Source organism: Leptosomus discolor, chromosome 7 (assembly GCF_034619465.1).
Source record: "Leptosomus discolor isolate bLepDis1 chromosome 7, bLepDis1.hap2, whole genome shotgun sequence".
Classification (NCBI taxonomy): domain Eukaryota; kingdom Metazoa; phylum Chordata; class Aves; order Leptosomiformes; family Leptosomidae; genus Leptosomus; species Leptosomus discolor.
In genome coordinates, this window is record NC_141397.1 from 46,682,480 (window position 1) to 46,706,817 (window position 24,338).

Consider the following 24,338-nt stretch of genomic DNA (forward strand, 5'->3'; position numbering starts at 1 on the left):
AACAGAGAAATATATCAATATAATTAGGCAGAGCAAGAGGCGGGGGAAAAAAGCTAAGAATGTAATCTTAGGGGGAACAACAAAAAAAAAAAAGGTGGTGCCAGACATTACTGGCTATTTATTTTCCCAAGCCAAAATAAACAATGAGGCTTTGTCCTACCTGCTGCCATTAAGACTCTCTGTCACCTCCAAAAGTGATGATCTTCAAGGAGGCTCAGGATACAGGATTAATTTACCACTTGACCAACAGCCAATGCTTTGTAACCTGAGTCTCTTTAACCCACAACAAGGAAGCATGCTCTTAGTAAGCATGAGGTAAAATCTGGCAGCTAAGAAAATAATTTCAGCTAAAAGAAACTTTTTATGGTATTTTTTTTCTCATGTGTGCCATGGGCGTAGAGCATATACATGATCTGCTACCATAATTCAACTGTGTTTTTTTGTAACCTGTCGGTTTGAGCACTCGCACCAATTTAAAGAGCAAAAATAATGGTGTTTTCATTTCATGAAGCTGCTAATGAGACCACTATTCCATTAATGTATGTGTTCTTCTACTTGCCTCTAGATTTATCTGACACCCAAACAATACAATGAAACAAATTAAAACTTACCTGTACAACTCCTGTACACGAATCCAAGAAAATACATCCCTTTGGCTCCTTTGATATTTTTTCATCTTTATAAAAATTCATAATATATGAGTTATCCGACAACTGTGTCAGCTGGAAGTAGCGCTTTTTGAATGACTGAAGTGGGAGAAGAAAGAAAGAATGACAATTGTTGTACTGTAAATTATTTTCACTGATCCTTTATTCACAGGGTTTAAATAGATTGAACTGCACTTCAATCACACTGTTTTGCAGACAACTGCAGTATTACTTCACTATCATTTAATCAAACCTGAGATATAAACAGTTAAATGATAATGGTAAACAAGTGTGCCTCTAGGGGGGGATATAAATTCAAATGGAATAAAGAAAGAATAATGCTGTCCGCTTACCCGAACAGTAATGCTATTGTTTACAGTGCTGTTGAAATTCCCTTTATAAAGCCATCCAGACTTGTAAACTCCTGCTGCTACTCCTCCTCCTCCTCCTCCACCACCACCACCTTTTGAAGATGAGTGGGATGTTGTATCCTGTATGAAAGACATGATTAATATTGCATGGACTTGCTTTTTGAATTCTAAGACGAAAGAAAACTGTAATGTGTGAATATCTGCTTGACAACAAATAATCACCCTTTCATTCCTTTTAAAATAAGATGTTATTAATATGCCTGCTGTGCACATGATGACATGAGGCAAAGCTGTTCTACTAACTTCAGAGTTATTTAAAAGAGGAAATATTTTATAGGAGATAAGGAGCCTACATTATAATTCTTTATTTGATATTAAAGCCATAAATAACTCTTCCCCAGGAAAAAAAAAACAACAACAAACAAACAAACACCAAAACCCAGAATACATACTTCATCTTTGTCCACATCTTCGTGATCAATTTCAAAGGAATGTGATGGCAGTTTCTCTGGTCTACATTCATTTCTGTGAAGGGAGGAAAAATGTCTTTTTTTTTCTTTTTTTTTTTTCTTTTTTTTAAATAATGATGTACCTGCTATTTCAGGGAGGCAACATCCCAAGCCCCCATGGCATCTTCAGTACACCTATTGCTGTGATCCTATTACCTCCTTTAAAAATACTTCCTTTAAAAAATTACAGCTTCCAATTACAGCTTTATTCTTAAGCCATGTATATATTTTTTTTTTCAACACTATGAAGCTACAACAGCTCTATACAATGAAATAGCAGTTGTTGCTCTCTTTGCTGCTCTTTCACCAAAAAAGATAACAAACCCCAAACAATTTCCAAAGAGATATCCCATTTAAGGCTGTCAAATGAATGAGAATGAAACCTTGAATAGCTTTTTCTAACCAAGAAGAACTTAGAATATTAAGCTTAAAGCTTCTACATTTCTTCAGTATTTCAAGATATTTTTTACTATTCAATATGAGTGCAGCCTTAAAGTAATTTTTAAAAATACACAGATGTCTTTTTGATATGGTGCCATTTAAGATATTCATATTGTAGACTGAAAACCAAAACTGAATATGAAAAAGCAAAGCACTCGAGCACTTGCTTAATTTTAAGCACGTAAGTAATTTTACTTAGGCCCAGAGTATTTTGCATGTTGCAGAATTAAACCTTAAGTAACAGCCAAATATACATGATAAAAATTCAAAGATATTTTTAAATGTAGAAAAAATAGATTTTTCAGTGGCCTGAGAAATACCAACATTGTTTTCCAATTCATGAAGACTACAAATCTCATCTTGGAAATCTCCAGCTATCATATGAAAACCTACAAAAGCTGTCATGCCAAAAGCCATCATTTGTCACAAAGACTGACTTTTCCAATATATACTTTCATCTACCCAGCCTGAGAATGGGAAGAGGGCAACACTACTCTCTGCTGTGCAAGGAAGCAAATTCAAACGGAAGTTGAGAAACCACAGACCCCTAAGCTAGTTTCCTCTCTCCACTTAGCAAACTTCAACCCACACTAGCCCATAATGTTAAATGTCATTAATTAAAAAAAAAAAAAAAAAAAATCCAAACTTTGACCCTTTTCATTTTCTGTTCATTCATACACTACACACAGATGAGGAAGATCAGAGTAATGAGCAATACACATCTCCTCTTCACTTTCCCGTTTCAAAGTCAGTGTTCTCATGACACGACTATGCCACCACAACTGAAGTCAGAATTTCAGCAGAGCCAGAAGAACCAAGTGCACACAGAACACAGGAGTGTTTTATTTTCTGTTTTAGTCTGCTCGGGTTTTGTTGATCAATATTTTGAATAAAAGTGGCATTTACAATCTATTGACATCTTTCACATCTGTAAAAGTGTTAACATTCAGAATATGTCATGGAAATGCACTGCAGGTTTTCCAAGGGCAGCTGTTAAAAATTCTTACACAAACACTCCCTCCCACCCAAAAGAACCCCAAAACCAAAATCTCAAGACAAATCCCACTTTTTACAAAAAACACCATTCAAGCCTTCACATTTTCAGACAAAAACCCTATTGGCTTATTCATTATTCAGAGCTAAAAGTGCACCACAGTGCTCTTGGGGTGATGTGTAGGCAGACTGACCGGTGCTCTCTGGCCACACACGGACAGATAACACCACTGCAATGTCTGCTTGAGGATCTGTACCAGTAACAGGACTAATTAGCCGGCTATTGAAAAAAACAAAACCAAAACAAACTGAACCCCAGCCCTAAAGCCCTTGATGTTACTGGGGAGGGGAAGGAGGAGTCAGCAATCTGCTGGATTAGTGGGGTGCTGACACCTCACCATACAACACAGCAACCCTGCCCCACCCTGCTGCTCCACGGTCAGAGAACGAGCCTGTCCCATCAAACCACAGCCCTTCCACAAGCCTGGGTACATGGTAAGTTCCTTAGAAAGAAGGAAATACTTCTGCCCTCTCAGCAGAGCTGTAAAAGAGATAGAAAAGGACAGACCACTACTGCTTCAGGTGTCTGACCACCCATGAAACACTCATCCACTCAGACCTGTGTGTCATTCTTCATAGCAAAAGTTTTTCCCTTCCTTGGATGGGAATCCTTTTGGGCATGCTCCCCATCATTCCTGGGCAGGCAGATGAAGCATGGTAAGGACATTATCCTATTTGGTATACCCTGTTTTTTGCTGCCTACTGCCTTTTCAGACCCATATGAAGATGCAGAATTCCAAGGAACCAGACCTGAAATATCTACCAAGTGTCCTACATTTTCTATAAGTGACAGCAAAAACTTTGCTAATGAGTATTTCTGTTCCCAGACACACTGTCACCACAGCACACACTAAGCAACCCCTGTTCTTCCTCCACCCTTCCACTTGCTCAAGCAGCAAGAGTACACCAGCACAAAGCATAAAAAATGGCCTAAAAAGAGGTAGTGAGAGCTCACAGAGAGGAATTTAAGGGGTGGAAAGACCTGAGGAAAACCTCAAAGGAGGAACACACTCAGAGAAAAAGTAAAGCAATTGCTAAACATTTTGGTCATGTTGTGCACACGCCGTGGAGCTCTTCCGTGGTGCCAGAGCACTTCTCCTGTGGAATTGCACCATGGACATGTTGGAGTCCTCACTGCCTGCCCCAGCAGCTTCTTCTCAATCAGAAAGGGTCAGCATTCAGAAACAATAACTTCAATATCTGATAAAAATCTACTACACCATGCAACCATTACTTGACTTGTTGTGTGACCATGAAACAGCGCAGCATGGCCTCGTGTATGAAGTTGTTCAGCATTACCGAAGGCTGCTGAGTTCAAGTTTGTGTGTTTCTAAATGGGACAGCCCACAGGAAGGTTCAGCACACCCTCTATCAAAGGAATTAGTTTAGCCACAGTTAGATCTGGTATTGTAAATTATGTTCCTATCTCATGATGCAAAGATAAGTGCTTCATGCTCATCCAGTCTTCCCTTGATACAACTATTTTCTATAAAGGAATTGACACAACAATATGCTCAGATTTCTGACAGTGCAAAAGCAGTTTTGCACAAATGAAAAAAAACAAACAACATCCATGGAAACTGGGCATCCAGAGCTATCAATGGTGAGATACAATACTATGACAAGGATGCATCAAGCAGCTTTATTTTTAATGAGGAGATACAGTCTAAAACACTGAACTTTGTAACATGCATGTGCAAATCAAGGTCCACTGACGTACAAGAATCTGGAAATGGTATGAAATTAATTGGACTCCAAACCAGCTCCATTTAAGGTATGCTAAGCTCAAAAGCCATGGTAATTTTCAGCAAACAAAATACAGACACTCCTGCTATAACTTTGCTCCTAAACATCGACCAGTGCTGCATCCAAACCATTTCTGAGTGCTATGTTCTGATAATAAACAAAACAAGATCTCTTGTTCTGTTATAATCCTCTATGCAAGGGGGGAAAAAAGTAAGATGTGAAACATGATTACATCCCTAGAGCATGAACTCATGAAAGCAAATCACATTAAGCATCATATTAAAATAACCTTCACAGAAGAGGATGTATGTAATCAGCTAAAACGTACTCTTGTGCAGAGTAATGCAACCACGTCTGTCAAATGCATATTTCATAAGAATGAAGATGCTTAAGGTTAAATGGAAAACTGCTGTGCTGCAAACATTTTTCTTGAGCACTAAATGCATTAATTTTCTAAAACAATCAGTACACTGTGTACTTAAGAAAAGATACGTTTATAATCTCTGATTAGCAAAACTGCTCTTAATGGCTTTTTGTACTACCATATTAACTGTTCATAAAAATACCAACATACAAGAGAGAAAGCAGATCTGAGGGAAGGCCTTCAGCACAACCCCCTTTGAACAGCATCTAAAAGGACCACAAGAATCTGTCTATCCATTCCTGCAGTAGCACGTGTAGTTAGTACTAGCTTCCATCCCACCCAAGCTTGGAGCACCCATTCCTGTGTTACATGCTCGTAACAACCCTTTTTCATCCAGTATCATGATTTTAATGCCTCAAATTCCAGGAAAGGAGGTGATAACACAGCTCGTTTGGGCATTCAGGGATTTCATTAACTACTCCCTAAACCAGTCCTTGGGGCACAGGATACAAACCTGCCAGAAACAGGAGTAAGGTTAGAAACTCACACATGAAGGAACCAGCACCAAATTCTTAATTTTTTTCCACTCAAGTCAAGGAACTTGTTCCTTCTCCTCCCAGCACCTTTACCCTGATTTTAATATACTGCCTCCAAGCACAGAAGGGATGCCCACTTACCCAGACACCTGCACCCTTCTGCAACCTTCTATCACCGGTGCTGCACACATTGCATCCAGTTCTTCTGCACAGTGCAGCTATAAAGCATTAAGTGAAATCCTACTCCTCTGTTACACAGGGTAACTAAAAGGAGAATTAACCCCAGTTAAAGGTGACTGACATTTATGCATTATCAAGGAAAACAGAAAGCCAGCCTTCCTGTATCAACTGTGCTTTGATTACGCAAATACACATAGAGTTTGTTGATACTAGCAAATTCTGCAGAGTCTTGAACTTTTGCTAAAAGACCTTTTCCTTCCCTTTTTAAAAATGAAAGGCACTATAAACACGGTAAAACAAGCAGAGCATATAAGACAAAGGAAAGTGCAAATATGGACAAAACTCAGGAAAATGACACAAACCTAATATGAAAAAATAATAAAGAAGAACAACTTATGCTAGATCTTACTGTGGCAAGTGTCGAAAGTCTTCTGAATACTGTTCATATTTGTAGTTCACAACATGCCACTGGGAACTGTAGTATTTACAAGCCTAAAGAGAAAAAAAACACAAACAACAACAATAGAATGACTACAACTCTTCAGACTCAAGAAGGCTAGACAGCTAAGAAAGATTTGAGGGATTCCTTTGTGCTAGAAAACATACCCTTCTCTTTTATAGCTGGGTGCACAGTTCTTAAAGGAAAGTAAAAGTCTTAAGTTTCCACATTTTGAAGCACCATTTCCCTTTCAAATCAAATGCACTGAATCATAAAAGATGCAGGAGGGGGCTGATAGCAATTTAACATGCTTTACTGATTCTCATCTACTCTGTAGGAAGCATCATTAAATCATATTGCTACTGCCAAAAAAGACACTACCTAGTTTAGGCTTGATTTTCTCTATTTCTTTGCAACCTGTTTCATTACCTAAGCCTTCCGTTGTAAATACATTTGCCCTGCTCCTTTTATTCCTCCTTGTTGCAGCACAAGCCCTCTACTTCTTCTGATGCCCTTAAGGATTGATCTTTAACCTCTTAACACCATCCAGGAATATCTTAATAGGACTATCATTTCTCACCAGTGTCTCATTTTCCCTTCCACATGGCATTTGCTCCATCATCTCCTTGTAGTTTTTATTTTCCAAAAACTTGCTGGTTTCGCATTCATCTTTTGAAATTGTTCTTAATATATCAATCGCCCTTAAATAAGAGAACCAGACTTGAACAAAGGCTATACCGAAAAGCTTTGCTGTGCTGTCAAATAGACTAGAGTAACTGTGTGATTTACTTGATGCAGAACTTTTATCAATGCAATTAAACACAACATGACATTTTTAAAGTCAACAAGATGCATGGAATACATACAGTTGTTGATAAGGTACACGTCTACAACAAGAAAATGACACGTCAGAATTTCCAGTGATTCTTGCTACAGAGTGTAAAATGCAAACTGATACTTGTACAGTGGGCTGAAGACTTTACCCCAGTATTATTTTCTTCCCACACTGCACCTGAACGTTTGCAGCAGCCCCTGTGAGATGGACAGGAAGAGAGTGATCATGCCTAAAACCTAATAGTAGAGCTGCTGCCCAAGACCATAGGGAAAAGGAGGCACATGAGGAAAGAAAATGATGGGGATCTACAGCAGAGAAAAAAGCAGCAGCATTGAAAGGAAGGATAGACCAAAGATATTTAAATTCCAAAAGCTATGCAGAGAAAGAGGAAGAAAAGGCAACAAAAGGACAGGGTAAGTTAGTACTCCTCCGACCAGGAGTATTCCCTCTCTTCCCTGCCACGCTCTTCTGAAGCTCCCATGGGAGTCATTGCTTGCACAGCAGTCTCCGCCTCAGAGGGACAGAGAGGGGGTGGATTATCAGGCTGCTAGAGCAAAACCAGAGATAGGCTGAAAACTTAAAGGTGGTGCCTTCTAAATTACTCAGCACTAGCTTAATAAATCTCCTTTTAAAATCTTGTGTAAAAAAATGCAGAGTATGTAGCCACAAATTAATTTAGGAAGTCATCTGGGTGTGGTCCCAGTCTTCTGTGGCAGCTTTGTTTGTTGTGGAGTATGGAAAAGGCAGCAAGGAAGTGGATGCACATTCATAGGCAGTTCTCTCCCACCTTAACACTGAACTGAGCAGTTCAGCACAACCAAAGGCAACCTGCAGTAAACACACTCCATCTAGATCTAGCATCTACTTTCTGATCTGACATAAACCCTCATTATCTTACAGGATGCAGAATAAAATGTGACCATTAGACAATATAAAATAATCACATATTCTTTGAGAATGAACATAATACTTTAGCATTATAACTGACTAACTCTGCACCTTGCAGGGTCAGGTCTGAAGCCTACCCTGACAAACATGTTCCTACACCACTCCAACGTTGTTCGCACTTTGCCTTGAATAGAGAAAAAAACCCAATCAAACAACCAAAAAACAAGCTTTCTGCTTTACAACTCTTCATAAAACAACTTCTGTCTTGTATTTGTGTGATCTAATTTTAACTAAAACTATTTGATAGTCACCTGTGCTATAAGAATACTCTAACACACATACTCTGTTCTATGTAAGCCAATGAACATCTCATTCATTGAACGTTGTGAGGATGAGCACAGACCCTCCAACTCACACTTCACTCATTTTCTACTTGGCAAACGTAAACCAACTGAACCTTCTACAGAAAGGACCACTTTTTCCCTGTGGTACTTTCATTATTAAGTAATCTTTGCAGATGTGATTAAAGCCCACAGAGAATTCTCAACACAGGCTTTTATTGCAAACATTATAGGCTGATGTGTTCAAAAAACCAATTGTGAATAACATATAGATCAGTCCACAGTATTTTAGCTTGCAACTATAAAGGTTTATTGTACTCCAAGAGAAAGCTAATGAAAATAAAAATCAAAGAGGATAAGCAGCACATTCAAGTATCATTCAGTAACCTCACAAAAGGCAAGCCAATTCAGTGCAACAGCTAATGATGTTCTTGAACTAGCTTGTTACAGCTATCTATTGCAAACTACATCTGGCTTAAAAAAAAAAAAAGTTACAGCATTTTCTCTTCAGAATATCCCAACTAAAAATCAAATACTTCTTCTAAATTTTAATAATTTTATTTTTTAAAAAATTAGGAAATTATTATTGGAAATTGAATTTTAGCAATGAGGAAAAATACCTCCAAACCTTATTTGAGGAGCAAGAAAAACCTTTCTAGAGGAAGAGATTTCATAAAGAGGCCAGAGCTGGATCCTACTGTTCCTGGCAAAGAGTGGAGGCACCAGTGTAGGGACTGGTGAGCTCAAGTGGACTGTCAGGGAGGAAAAACATACATGGAGAAATGGAAGCTTTGGGACATGGGAGGGTTGGCACACGTTTGCATGAATTTTCCTACTGCATTGTTGACCAGGCAGGCCCATTCCCAGGGGCTCTATTAAATTCAGGTCATTTCTTTTCTTATTGTTTCTTCTTGTTGCCCAGCTGGTCTAACTCTTCCTTAGAGAGACAGACAATCCTGCAACCTTTTTCCACCTGTAACTTCTTAGCTCTGGTTTTGGCAATGACAGCATGATGGCTACCACAGTGAAAGAGGCACTTTAAAAAGATTTACCCTGCAATGCAAATCAATCTTTTGGAGAAGGAAAAAAAAAAAAAGAGAGAATGGGAAGCAAGAGGAACACGATGCAAACACCTTGAAACATTTGAAAGCAACTGTCTTGCTTATATTGCAACATTAGGTATGTGATCTTCAGAAACACAGATGCACAGATAATAACAGTAATTCAAGGAACACATGGGCTTCTTGCACAGAAACTGCATGCCCAGAGTAATCCTGCCACATCAGTCACCCTTGAAGAGCAGCTGTTTCTGATGTGGAAAGCAGGACATGTTGAACAGGGAAGGGGAAATTCAAGCAAGAGCTTGGGAACAGAAAGCAAAGACCTTCCAGAGCTGGATGTGGCCACACTGCTAAAGGGGAAGCTGCAGAGATGGGTCCATGCTCTGCCCTGGGACCAGAGACATGCATGGCACTGCTCATAAAGCCTTCCCAACTGCTTCTTCCTCCTGTGACCTCTGCTGCAAAGGCAGTGTGCATGGATTTGGGAAGGTGGTGTGTGATCACCTGTTTAGAAATTCAGCTCTCCACCCCAGGCTCACCCCTGCTCCCTTAAGCCTGTGACAAGCACATCACGACTACCTGCTAGCAACCTGGACCTTCATTTTGGGGCTCGCAATGCTGTTTCCAAATTAACACATCTCACGCACATAGTAAAGTCCAGTGACACAGCAGCGTAACAAACCAAAACTTTAAAACACACTATTACTTTAAAGTATTAAATGTTTTAAAAAAGTATTTACCTCTTGTACTATCAAAAGATCCACTGTCCTTCAATAACATATGTCATTGTCCTGACACTACAGTTCTTCAAAGTATTGAAAACACTTATAGATTTTGAAGTTGGGGAAATCTACACTGTGATGAGCAATAATAAAACTTTCTTTGTGACATTTATCAACAGGAGTTTCCATTTTAATTTGACTTCGAAATATGTAAGAGCAATGCAGATTAGCCTGTAAATAAAAAGCCTGAGAAATCAAATGTATGGACACACAACCACTTTCAGTAGTTATACAGAAAGCTGTGGCTCTTATAATGTTATGATTAATAAAACTCACATTTAATAATTACTTACAAAACCTGTAGACACAACTTGCAAAATCTCAAATAAAAAAATTCCTCAGATGAATGGTGAGGGCTCTAACAACCTACCACAAGTGACAACTCAAACTTTTGTATCTAGAAAATCTACACAGGAAATCTAAGAGGCATCCACATGAATACCTTATTATAGCAGACAAAATGAACTACATCATCCATCAAAAAATATTTCAATATTCTTACACTCTAATTTCATTTTGATATAGTGCTTTTCAGCCAGCATGGTCTGTACTGCTCTAAGGGTGAAGTGTGAGGACTACAATCACACCCACAGATGAAAAGGAGCCAACACTGAGGTGCAGGAAAGCTCAGTCTCAAGAGCTCTCCCCAGTAAGCTCGTTTCTTCATTGTCTTCATCTTTAAGAGTCATTTCCAAAGTTAAAACACCACAATTTGACACCAAATATAGAGTCACTAAACAGGTTTACACAGTGCTGCACGTGCAGAGTGCTGTTCGTATACTCCATTCTGCGTTTACCTCAGACTCCCTTACTTAATGCACTGGCAGATTCCAGATGTCGCACGTAGGACACAATCAGGTCATACATACCATTTATAACTGGCCTCTGTTCCCAGGCTTTTTCCAACAGGTTGCCAAGATGACAACTGCCTAGATGTCCGTGATTTGAAAGAAGCAACTGGTCTCTACAATGACTTTTAAAGCTACAAGTGAGCTCAAACACAGCTCAATAGTGCCTGCAGACTTCTGAAGCAGACAGGCTTGACTTGAACCTATGCAAGTTGGCCTTTGGTAACAGTAACAAGCCCGAAATCAGGCCATCTGCACGACAGTAGGCAATCTACCTCAGTGAGCAGTAAGAAGAGCACAGCAGAACAATGGTAGCAATAGGATTTTAGGAACGCAATGTGAACTCCACCACCTTTTGCTACCGTATAGATGAGACCACCAGATGATGGTGTGAGCTGATCCAAGGCCCAGCAAGTCACCAAAGGAGCCCTTCCTGTAGCAGCCACCACCACTGGGTCAGACTCCTGAACCAAAAAGGACGGCTCAGCAGGTACCTGGTCTACCTGTGAGGGAGGGATGAGACAGCTTCTCAAAGGCCTGTCTGGGATTATTTTCCACAATTACACTGCATAACCTAGGAAAGCTTCTGCAGCAAGCTGCTCCATCCTCCTGCCCCTGCACAGCTCCCAGCACACCCCTCCTCACCCATGGGGCCAGCCCCTCTGCAAACATGCTCCCCAAGAACATATCCAAGTAGCACCTGTTGTTTTTGGAGGGATCACCTGGCTTAGACTCATTTAAGAAAGGACAATTGACAGCTAATATTTATGTGCTTTCTGTTTTTTTTTTTTCATCTATACCTGAAATTTCATTCATATAGATACACACACACAAATAGTATGCATGTGTGTGTATATGTATGCACACTTTCTGAAGATACTTACTTGTTGCAAACCAATATGGGATTAAATACGTTGCAATTAGATAGCTTAAATTCCTCAAACTAAACATAAGTTTGAATTGCAAAATGCACTGTCCCCTTATATTTCTGAATGAAACGTGGGAAAAATTACAAGGATTGCTATTTGATCTGCATATTCAGGAAAACAGAGTTGAGAAATGTGATATTAGGAATGTTTTCACTGTCTAAAAAGAATAATTTTATTTTGTTTCTTGTGGAGCGACTGTTTCTCTATTTGCCAAAATCAGGGACCATGAGGACAATGCCTACTAGCATAAATACATGCAGCAGATTCTGTGGGGAGTGAGAAAATTCAGAATTTGGGAGAAGAAACAGAGTGGTACAGTACAGAATTCAAGGAAGTCAGGAACCCTGAGAAAAAATAAACACTGAAGACAATTTTATTCTGGCTTTAAAAGTTTCTGGAAATGTCTCTTTTCTTGGAATCTAATCTAGTTACTCAAGCTCCTCCTGCCTAAGAAAAGTTAAGGTGGAAAAATCCACAAGGAAAATATCCTAAGACAACTACAGGTACAGAAATGATTGATCCACAAAGTATTACCTTTACAAAATACATAATAATCAGGCATAAATTAATGAAGGGACTCAGATATTAATCAATCATAAAATGTAAAATATTTATTCTCTTTGCACCCTACAGAAAATATTAAAGGACTTTATTTATTCCAGTCACCTTAGTTTTATTTTTTTAAATTTTCATTTTACATTTTCAGCAAAAAGGAGAAGGTTAGACTTCTTACTTAAAGTAAATTCTTCTGCCTCACCCATTACCATAACATTAAACATCACCAAGAGTGAAAGTTTTTGGTTACTGATGAATCTAAAAGCAGTATTAAGAGAAATGAATTAGACAACTAGAGGCACAAACCTTCCACTACAGGTGGGCAGCATCAAATGCTTTCCACACAAAAAGCTTTCCTCAGCAATCTCAGCCCCATCTTTCTTCATCTGGCTTGTCAGCTCTTTTGCATCCATAAACTGATATTGCACAGGCAATCAAGTTATCCTGGTGTGCCTGTAAGTACTGTTTACGATCACTTGAGCAAAGAGTATCTGATCAAATGCTCAAGCTGTCAAATATATGGATTTTGGTAAAGGAGGGGAAAAAAAAAACAGTCCTCAAGACTAGCAGTGAAAGAGCTACAGGTAGAAGTAAAGACTTCCTACTGTCACCAGTAGGAAAGAAATGCCCAGGAAGAGACAGACAGGGTTTTAAGGCATTATCACAGACTTCTGACAACCCTTTTAAATGACCTTACAGACAAGACCATCTGACCACAACCAAATGTCCAGAAGGATGAGACAGGAGATCATTGATCTGAACTCTTGAAATAGTTTCAGTACCATGTCCTCACACTGCACCGTATGAAGAAAATTAGTTTCACTTTCAACGGCAGACCCTTCATTTGTAGTTAACTGACTTGCTCCATGTCTTTGTGTCATAACTTGCTAAATTACAGAGACAGTGTAATATACACTGATGGACAGAGATAGCCGTTACCGCTTATGAGGAACATCAAAATGGCTTCAGCGAGATAAAGCTGTACATTGCCTTTGTATAGCTTCCCCTGCAGTCCGATGAGGAACTAGACATTTGATCTTGGGTTGTAACAAGTTCAGTTGACCAACACATAGTCAAGTAAGTACAAGATGGATGCCTTCACTGTTCATGGTATCATAGCATATTTGAAAAAGAGAAAACTCCTTCACTGAAGTGCTGGCTTTTTCAGAGCGCCAAAAAAAGAAGTGAAGGTCACAAACTCCACTCCTCCACATCTATCCAGAAGCACTGAACAGCCTGGAATACAACAGACCGCTGCTGGGTCAGTACAGTTTTGTCCAATTGCTGCAGTAGACCACAATCACAGATCTTCACAGCGCCCCATGCTCAGTTTTACTTCATTTTGGACTAGAAATCATCCTCTTCCTGGAGCTTAATTTATTTTATATATAGTTTTTGGCTTTGTGGCAAAGTTGAGTATATGCATTACTACTTTAAAAGAGGGTCTTATCCTGCTACTATTCCATCCACAGGCTTGGTTCTGTAGCACTGTTTTTTTCCACTGCTTTGCTCCTCTCTCCCCCTCCCCTTGGCTCACTGGTATTGCAGAGAAAGCTAATAGATGTGCTCAATATGTATTTTACCAGGTTGTCATTAGCATCCCCTTGGAGTACTCAGCTGTAATGATTCCCAGACACTGTGTACTATGTTCCATTTTTAGACCCACCACTTTCTCTGTAAAGCCATGAGCACAGTGCTGGCCTTGCAACTTGTGGAACCTTAAAATAAAAAGCAGACCCCAAAGTGCTGAAAGGGGAGCAAGGCTTCTGGGAAGGTAGATAATTCCACAAACTATGCTATTTTTTAACCCTATTGTCAAGATTAAGAAAGACTGCAAAGTTCAGGCAATTTGAGCTGGCAGTAAGTTGTTATTGCTCTGTCTAGACCTGCTGGAGAGAAATAGGGCCACCCTGTAAAATGTCATGCTGCATACAATTCAACAGCTACATTTCCATCTAACCTTGGATTGTCTTTTTTCTAATCCCTGTGTTTATCTGTAACTGGACTTTTCCTCCACAAGTTATCTTGCAGTAATACTGCACATGAAATAGCCCATACTCATTCAAACCAGGAAGCCAGGTGTGAAAAATCCCGATCTGTGAAAAAAAGACGCAGAGAACACACACATTATGTGCTAATTACAAGCACTTGATATTAAATCCCTTATAGAAGCTGGCTGAAAATTGGTTTCATAAATCTGTTTTGTTAATGCATATGACGAGCTATACTTCACATCTCTAGCAAAAGATGGGGAAGGTTCAGGGAGCCATCTAAAGTAAATTCCTTTGAACAGTGCCACCAGCACCTCCAATGTCCTTCAAAGTGATAAAACCAGTGACAACCTGAAATACCCCTGAGGTAGCAGGAACAGCAATCTTCTCCTATAATCTGAGATCAGGTATGGAAACAAAACAACTACAGTTTTTTTTCCAAAGGTAGAGCAATTAATCACTCCTGGTGGGGCTCTAACTACCATGGAAGAACTTTGCTCAACTTTCTACTATGAAGGTAGAACAGACTCTAAATATGGACAATAAATATAAACCCCTACACATCCTTCACAGTGCAACTACTCAGATAGCTATACACCTCCCAATAAGATGCATACCTTGTAATAACTCTAACAGTCTAAATCAGTGTCAAACAGTTATCTTTTTTTTGGAAATATATTGATATTTTCAAAGTGCAAAGCACATTCAGATCATCAATGGTTAGCACTCACATAAAAATACCATCAATATCAGTGGGCTAGAAGTGACAGGGAATACAGCTGGAAAACAGTAGAATGAGAATCCGATTCAGTGCATTTGTAATTTTTCTAGATAGAAACATCTCACAACGTGCACCTGCAGATATGCTGTTAACCTTCCCCCTCCTTCTGGCCTCCAAAATTCAAACCTGATTCAAATCACCTAAACAATATTAAAAGAAAAAAGATGTTCATTATAATCATAGCAAGCCTGCTCAAACCCTTGTTTTTATTTAAAATTAAAGGATACACACGCTAGATATTTACCTCTTTAACAAATAAATTTTCTGCTTTTTGTTCTGCATCTTCAGGCACAGAAGGATACAGCGTCCTGATTTCCAGTGAAATTGTGTCTGTCTGATAATACACAAAAAAAAAAGCAAATTAGTTAGAGTGACAGAACAGCAGCTTTTTTCTCATGAAGAGGTTAAGAGCCTTATTATTATGGTTTGCATTTTTCAGTTTGTCGTGCAGCCAATACACATGCATACCAACAACTACAACCCAGCTCCTGCCCACACGCTCTATGCAATACTATCAGCTAAAGCATTAATTACTAGTGAGAGCAGTGTTCGAATAGATTTCTGGGAACAAAGCTGTTCCAAGCAAACTTGCTTCAGTCTCTGAGGTTTCTGATTAAAAAAGTCATCAAGTCTTCCTTACATCCTCTCCCAGAAATATATGCCAAATCCAACAGTGTTACTTGCTTCCTCCACTTCCCTTCTGCACCTCATGCCTTTTCCACAAGGAATGTGGAAACAGAACTAAAAGCTTTGACTCTTTGGAAGGAGAAGAGAGGAGCAGAGAGTCCTCCCAATAAGTTGCAAAAGGACTGCCCCAGGACAACTCAATAGCTGGAAAGCAAGCAGAACCAAGCAACAGCTTCTCAGTAAGGCATTTCCAACCTCGGCTTAGACAGCAGAGCAGGACTGACGTGAGACTCCTGACGCTTCTTGCAACCTCCTTTCAGACTCCAAAGACATTGCAGAAATTAAGCCATTTTTCTGAAAGCAGCTCATGACTGAGCTGGCTTGTCAGGGCCCACAGCAGGAAACCACACACAAAAGCGGATCTCCAGAAGGTCTCCACAAGGAGCTGAGCTTCTCTTAGTTCCCACCAGGCCAACGAGAGGCCAGGGCCACCAGCAGCACTCCTCTGTGTGATCCAGGGCCTCCATGTCTGAGGTGAGGCAAGGCAGCCACTTTGAAAAGTCACAGGAGAGAAAGCTTTGGGGTATTTTGAATTGATCCACAGATCTGGCCCACCCATTTTCTCTGCTGTAAGAGGGGAAAACGAACAAAACTAAACCCCAGCAGACCAGATTATGCTCTCAGTTACAATGGCGTAACTCCACCATACAAGACAATGAAGGACCGAAACCAAGACGAATCTGATCTCCCAAGATCATTTTCTCTTCTATTACAGAAAGGCACATGATTTCCAGAGGAAGGCCTATGGCATAGGACTGGTTTAGTATGAAGAACCACTACCTACTAATACCAGTACCTACTGTGCCCCTGGAGGCTCTCCTCCCAATCCCCAGCCTCAGACTAAAAAGTGATGGTTTTTCTCTACAAATAGAAGCACCTAGACTCTATGCAACAATTGCCTGGATCTTATTGACTACATTTTCCCCTACAGCTTACATAGACCACACTGATTATTCCCCATTGCTTTCCATATCAGTAATTATGAAAGAAAGGCATGTATCACTCAGGCAGAGGCACATGTCACGGGATTCCCCAAACTTTTTCTGTTTCATCTGGATAGCTCAGGATACAACATGATTGAAACACTTTGGCTCCCAAAAATAACAACGGCACCTCATAGACACCACAAAGTGAAAATCCCCTGTTGTTCTAAGTTTCCTAAATGTGGGTTCCTTGGTTCTACTCAGCTGTATTATCAAAGCCTGCATGCAGTGGAGATGTATATAGTCATTTTGTCTATGACTAAAACAGACAGCAGATGGAGAAGTATAAATTTTCAGGCCACATTTAGTAATAGTGAAGACGCTTGAATCCTTGGTTGCTTAGGGACTTCCCAGCAGTACCCATAGTCTCTGGAACACACTTCTTTACTTTTACTTCACACAGATGTGACATTTTAAGTCCCCTTTTTTAAGCAATCTATCCGGCCACCAGCAGCAGCAGCCACAAAGCACCCGCACTGTCCTTCCATGATATCACCCCTGCTAAAGATCAGCTGCTGTTTCCAGACTAAGGCAGAGTGGGAGCCACAAGAGAGGTGACAGGCGATGCACTCTGTACCTTGCACTGACTCTGTCGGGATGGCAACTAAGCTGCAGAGAGACCAACAACCTCTTCTGCTTGCCCATAACAAAACGTGTCTGCCCCATGTATTACACAGAAGGTAGCTTCCAGTATTTTTTTTTTTGTTAAGACATATAGTAAATAAAATTTTTTACCTAATACAATGCTTCTTGTCAACTTGGATCAGTGGACCGACCAAGATAGCTAATGTTTGACTTAATGGGGTCATTGTGCCTCCCTTCCCTTACCCAGCTTGTTAAAAAGACTGTAGCTGAACAAGACCTGTAACTCAAGCCCACTGTTTCGGCTGTGGTATGCTCCCCCACTTTCCTTCTCAACAAGAATGCACTTCAAAGAAAAAACCAACACAGTCATGCAAACAGAGAAATCAGGTAACATTGCACTTGTCATGTTTGCAGACTCTGCCAAAGAATATCACAGGTTTATTTACATAGAATTGGGACATGGAAAATCTTGTGTATTCTTATATTTAAACTTGTTTTAAAAAATACAAAGCACTTCCCTTCTGAGAATTAGTTATGTTCAACCACTTAGCTGCAAAAGCCTTGCCACAAAAACACTTCCTGTTCATAGCTGATTACTTCCAAAGTTAAATGCTCTTAAAGGCTGATCAAGCATAGCATGTATTCACAAAAACCTTTCTACATTGGAAAACAACTAATTTCAGCAACAAACTAAGTGCTTCTGAAAGGGTCATCAAAAAAATAAAGGATTTTATTTACAGAATTCAGCATTTATAAATGTGCTTTGAATGCAACCTAATTTTCTAATGTTTAGGCAATCATACCAATTGTCTGTTCAAATCAGAGGGCAACTATCTTCTCATTTGTGCATGTAAACTGTGATAATCAATTAACTCAGGTATCAGCCTAAAACATTAAATTCCATAATTATTCTGATTTTTTAAATCTATTTTATATAAATATCGTATATCCAACAATGATTTCTGACATTCAGCCAGGATGCCTCATTTGCATAAACTGTTGGCCCCGGGTGTTTGATTAGTTATAAGGTGCAATTTAATTAAGTGCCCTCTCTTGCTACATCCACTTTTTACAGCAAAAGCCACAAGTTAATATTGCTCCTTATCAACGACTGATTAGGAATAATGTTTTCAGACAGTGTCTATTTCCACTGACAGGGTGAGTTTAGTATTTGAAACATAGTTCAAACTCCATTAGCTATTTCAAACATTTTCCCTCTGAATCTATTCTAATAGCTTTTAGTCTGAAAAAATGTTATCAGTAGTTAAATCTTTAGATGGATGCATCAAAAATTATTGTATTTACTTACTGAAAAGGCAGCCCTTCTAAGACAGCTAATCGCACACAGGCAGAAACATTCCTCTATGTTAATGCTTAGATTCAATCTCTCCAAAGAAAAGCTGCTCAGCCCCATTTTCATCCGAGTAAACAGATTTACTTAACATTACCAAAAACTCATGAGTTAGTCCACCAAATTAAAAGGCAGGATAAGGTGAAACTTTGCTGTACAAATACCACCAGGCAAATGCTGTTGCTACATGGGGCTCCCGAAAGGCTGCTGCCTGCTGTCCCAGCACAGACCTCACCAAGGAGGTATGTGTGCAGGGGCAAAGTAGAAGGAAAGCAAGCACAGAGCACATTTAAAGGACAGATATTGCCCCATCACTCACCAAATCACATTTGGTGTGAGAGGCTATGCTTTGCCCACACAGTGTTTGCTTTGGTGACTGCATTAGCTCTCCCTATATAAGTAGCTGGAGTGCATCCCTCTAAGTCTTAGATACCTCTCGCTTTCCTGCTCCTCCCAGCTGACATGAACTTGCATGTCAAGGATACCCATATCCCATTAGTCATGAGAATAATGGACTCAATTTCTGCTCCTCTAAGGATGAGCAGATACTGCCTATCACATGGGAAAGTGGGAGATAAGTCATGTGCTATTGAAAATAACCCATGATCTCACCACTGTAACTCTTATGATCTCAGAAATAACAGTCAGGTTTCCAGGATTATTTCCAAGGTGGCTCTAAGTCTAGCACTTAGAGCTGCCCCTATGGCATATGTGCTCTGTTTCACGTGAAAAGGCAATGCTGTTGCCTACTCTTGCCCTCTCCCCTTAAAGATACATCTTGTTCTGTTGTGAACTTCTGTATCCAAATGAACAACTTTTGTCCCTGCACAACATCTAGACAGCAAAGGTTTCACAATCTGAAAAATAAGGAGGTCTCTTCCTTGTTCAGAGCTAAAAAGAAGCAGCCTGGAAACAGTCACACCTGCAGTAACGGAGAGTATCAGCAGTGCACAATTCAACTCCTCTTCTAAGGGCCCTATGATACTTGGAGGACATCTGGGTGGGCTTACAAAAGCCCAGAAGTGCCAGGAGGACATGTCAGACTGAACTTCAATAAGTTTTGCATTACACATGTAAGCTTTGCCATCTTACGCCTGTCCTAAATTTAGGCAATGAATTATTATTTCTATTGCAGGTTCAAATCAGACATTCAGCCATATTTACAGAATTAGTTTAAGTCAGTCTGAGTTCCACTTTTCAAACAGAGATGTAAAAAACAGTACATGGGGAGAGAAGGAGGAACAAATTTTCATGACAGAGTTTAACATGCTTTTATACCATATCAAATTGAAGTACCTATTAAATACTTTCAACTACCTTTTTATGACAACTTATATTTATCAACATATTGTTGACATGTATTTAGTTACTAAACCTCCTCACAAGCAAAGATATTAGCAAAGGGTTGCTGAGCCTGTTGCCACTAAGAAAGGGCACCAATGATTCTACACAAGACTTGAGATCCTGCAGAGATTTGAAAAGAGGCTGCTGGGGGTTCATTGAATTTCTCAAGGATGGTGACATGAAGAAAGGACAAAAAAAATACTTATGAAAGCATAGCGCAAGCATTTTGCTTGGATACATGAAGGCACTTACAAGAAGAAGTACAAATGTATGACAACAAATCTGTGCAAGACTGAAAAGTGAAAGGCTAAAGGTGAGGAGGAGACTAATCTGAAGGAAGTTGTCACACTTCTTTCATGGCCTCCTTTCTGTCAAACACGTAAGAGAAAAGTGAGAAATAGGAATAGCAGATAGCAGCAGTTCCAGTTGTCAAGAGAGAGTGTGGCCAGGTCTGGGGAATGGAAGGTGAATGGAGCAGAGTAACCCAATGGTGAGGATGCAAACCAACCAGCATTACCACCAAGCACGCATTTTTATGAGTGCAACAGGAAGCCCATCAACTCCCACCTACTACCACCACAAAGTACAGTGCAAGCTTGTACTCATGTGATAGGGAATCCTGTGAATGTCTGTAGATCCTTCCTCCACACAGTTGTTGTATTGCTGCAGAAATTTCCGCTGGTCATTATTTCACAGCACAGCAACAGAAGGGTAATTTGTTCACAAGATCCAGTAGCAGGTGAAAAATGAAACTGAGCTAACACACTTTCTCAAAGGGAAATTGGACTTTGGGCAGGCAGGAGGAGAGTTAGCAAGCAAGGCATTGCTAGGAAAACAAGAAGTGGAACTGATGTGAATCAATAACTTTTTTTTTTTTTTTAAAGGATTATTAAGCACAGTTAGAAAAAAGTGAAGCATCTTTTCCCTGGCTGGAATAAAACCAGGAAACACATCTTTGTAATGTACAGATCTTGTATTCTTCTGTTGAAATGCATGGAAATGGAGGAATACAATCTACCAGGTTCAGATTGATATCAAGATTTCTCTGCTGTTCCACAGACTTCTCATGAGATGTTGGAAGTGACCAACAGAAGTCTTGTGAGAGTAACCGCATTCTCTTTGAATTTCATCCAAAGAGAGAAAGCAATTCTGAGAGTAAACAAAAGACCAGACAGCACAGCAGCTATGATGATAATTGACCCATATCCAGAAATAGTAAATCATTATTAAAAGCAGAATTCTCTCATGCTCACTACCTCAGCTAATTCTTTTGATGGAGTTTCATTCTGAAGAGGCTTTTGCCCATAGGGTGTGCTAACACACAGGCCCAAACTGGGGCTGTATCAACACTGAGCCACAAAGTCTGAAGCAATTGTTATTGTTAGGATTTAAACAGTAACGTCCACCATTTCCTGGGGCATTATCCCATTAAATAACATTCAGAGCCAGCCTAAGCACCTCCTAATTCAGTCAGACATGGATCTCTTTCTACTCAAATGGCTGACCCAGACTTTTGTGCACAGGTGATATTTCAGTAAGAAGGAGCAGGGCTATAAATAGACACTCTGCAGCAGAAAAAACTGTCTGCTATGAAAGCTCTGCAGTCCTGGCTGGTGGCATAGGCTCTTGTTACGGAAGCTGACTTCAACAGAAGATAACAAAGAAAAGAGACAGGTTTATTGCAAGGATATGGACCCTACCTACCACTGCCTCTGCTCTCCTGTGAGTACAGGCCACCTCTACTATGCAAGTACCTCTCTCATCTGTCTTTTCTTCTTCATCTTTTAAAATTTAAATTTAAATAGATTGTGCAGAATAGTTCCAAAGCACAACACAGAGGAAACAAAATAGAAGTAGCTACTAAAAGCCAGACAGCAACTGCTCAAAATGAAACAAAAATAAGGATATGAAAATATGGTTTCACAGGCAGAGGTCTTGAGCAGTAGGACATGATTCTTCTTTTGCTGAGAGGGTTTGCTCCACTGACTTGAGCTCAGTTACTCTAAATCAAGGGGCTCAAGGGCCTTGTGACAGCACAGTTATGTCTAGTTGGCTTTAAAAAGCTAAATTTCAATGTCATAAATTCATAAATGTGCAAAATGGATAAAGGAATTAACGATGATGAGGAAATCTATTCTGTTTAGTTTTCTCTCAATCCCATGAGCACATTAACTCAGTTAATGCCACCAAGGAAATAGAGCCATTTAGTAAAACAAAGCAGTCGATTAGATTAAGCCAGCCCCATAGGACAGTAGCAGTGCCATGAGCTGATGGGAAGGGCCCTCACACAGCAGTTACAACTGGTCACAAATTGAAATGTATTTCCATTAGATAATGCCAATTCATCAAAATCTGAATCTTTTACAGAAATTGGTTGATTTTGAACAAGTTACTGTAAGATGCAGGCAATCTGCCAGCTTACTTGCTGGGCAGCATGCATCCCCAGCCACCCAGCAGGCAGTTCTCACCCTCCCGAGCTGCCCCATCACTGCCCCAGACACCCAGGTTCGCCATTTCTTTGCAGCTTGCCAGGACAAGCAATGGAACCTGGATGAGGTCAGGCAGCCCCATGGCTGCGTGTTCTGGTATCCACTGCCTGTCAGCACCCCACCATGGAAGCCTGCCTCAGCACTGGGACCTCTGCACCCCCCATCACCCAAGATGCCACATCTCAAACCCCACTGCAGAAGAATTTAAGACAATGCCAAAACCAAACAAAAATCAAGTCCGTTTGGATTTACCTTTCTTATGCAATCTAATGTCTGCAATGACACAGCTTGGAAATAGGTCACAGCCACTGTCTAAAAAGTCTGACTTTGAGCAGGCAGACAGGACTCACGGGCTGTCTGATTCTAGTGGCCAAATACATTAAACAGAATAGGATCAGAAAGAGTGGACTTAAGTTAGAGAAGTGTTATTAAATCAGATTGTAATAGTTGGGAGTGATTCTAGAACTGACCAAATTATCACTGTGCTGAGCAAACAGACAAGTATACGTTATGGAATAACATTTTCTGAGTTCCTGAAATATATTTGGGAACAACCAGGGCTTCAAGCTTTGTCTAATCCTGAACAGCAAATTCACTCATATACAAATGTCAGAGAAAAAAACAGTGGATTTGGTGGGAAGGAAGACATTATGCATAAATTAAGAAAATCTTAAAGAACCCTTGGGCAACTTCTGTCTCTCCCTCTAGCAATGAAAATAAAATAAATAAATGAACTGACAAACCTAAGAGAAAGAGTAATACATATTTGCCTTGTACTTACTGAAAAGTCATCATCGGGGAATAATATCAGATCCTTAAACTGGTTATCCCCAATATTTTTTTCAATCTCTGTGATAACAGCTTCATAATCCAAAGGCTCCAAGAGTTTTGGTTTTTCCTGCTGTGGAAAAAAAAAAAGGTCAGATAATCCCTCTACAATCAAATTTGCCTTCCTCCCCCTTCATAAACTGAGATCTGCTGCATTTTTCCTTTTTTACACCAAAGTAAAGTATGAACAGCTTCTCCCCCCACCCTGCCCCTCAATTCTTCCCAGCTTGTTGCAGCTGAGCTCATGCAAGAACAGGGGAAGTGAGGAAGTTGTGCCAGTTGTAACAGTCATTCTCCATCTGAACAATCTTGTCAGCTTGTTACAGAGCCCAAAACCACCACAGTAACTTATGTGTTATTCTCAGGAACATTCTTTCTCCATAAATACATGTAGGCAAATAGACAGATGGACACAATTTGAACTGAACATAGGTATGAGTTTGAGCTAATATATACTAGAATAAGTAACCTACTAATTTCTTCGCAGTCTTACACGGTCCCACCTCTTGAACTGCTGGTAGCTTTTGAGTGTCATCACATTGTTTTACTTGGTAATAATCCAAGGTTATTCTTCTGGCACCCATCCCCATGATTTCTCTTGTCAGAAACAGGATTAGTATCATCTTAATAGTACTATTACTGCCAGAAACAGCAGTAAAGTAAGAAACCACCACAAGAACAGCCAAACAAAAGTAAAGCCACACTGTCTTAAAATACACCGCAAAAAAAACCCAGGAGAAGCCCATCTGACATTCTAGAATACATTAAACAAAT

At 39.9% G+C, this 24,338-nt stretch overlaps 1 protein-coding gene across 3 annotated transcripts in view; it reads right to left on the bottom strand.

Moving 5' to 3' along the window:
• The window catches only part of DOCK10 (dedicator of cytokinesis 10), a 165,755-nt gene that overhangs the window by 79,151 nt on the left and 62,266 nt on the right, over window positions 1–24,338 (bottom strand). For all 3 annotated transcript variants that reach the window (XM_086467803.1, XM_086467802.1, XM_086467800.1), the window contains exons 2-7: window positions 23,518–23,637; window positions 15,542–15,631; window positions 6,257–6,339; window positions 1,471–1,543; window positions 1,001–1,138; window positions 612–746 (exon numbers count right to left, since the gene is read on the bottom strand). In XM_086467803.1, coding sequence (XP_086323929.1) covers window positions 612–746; window positions 1,001–1,138; window positions 1,471–1,543; window positions 6,257–6,339; window positions 15,542–15,631; window positions 23,518–23,637 — 639 coding nt within the window. The remainder of the gene's footprint in view (window positions 1–611; window positions 747–1,000; window positions 1,139–1,470; window positions 1,544–6,256; window positions 6,340–15,541; window positions 15,632–23,517; window positions 23,638–24,338) is intronic.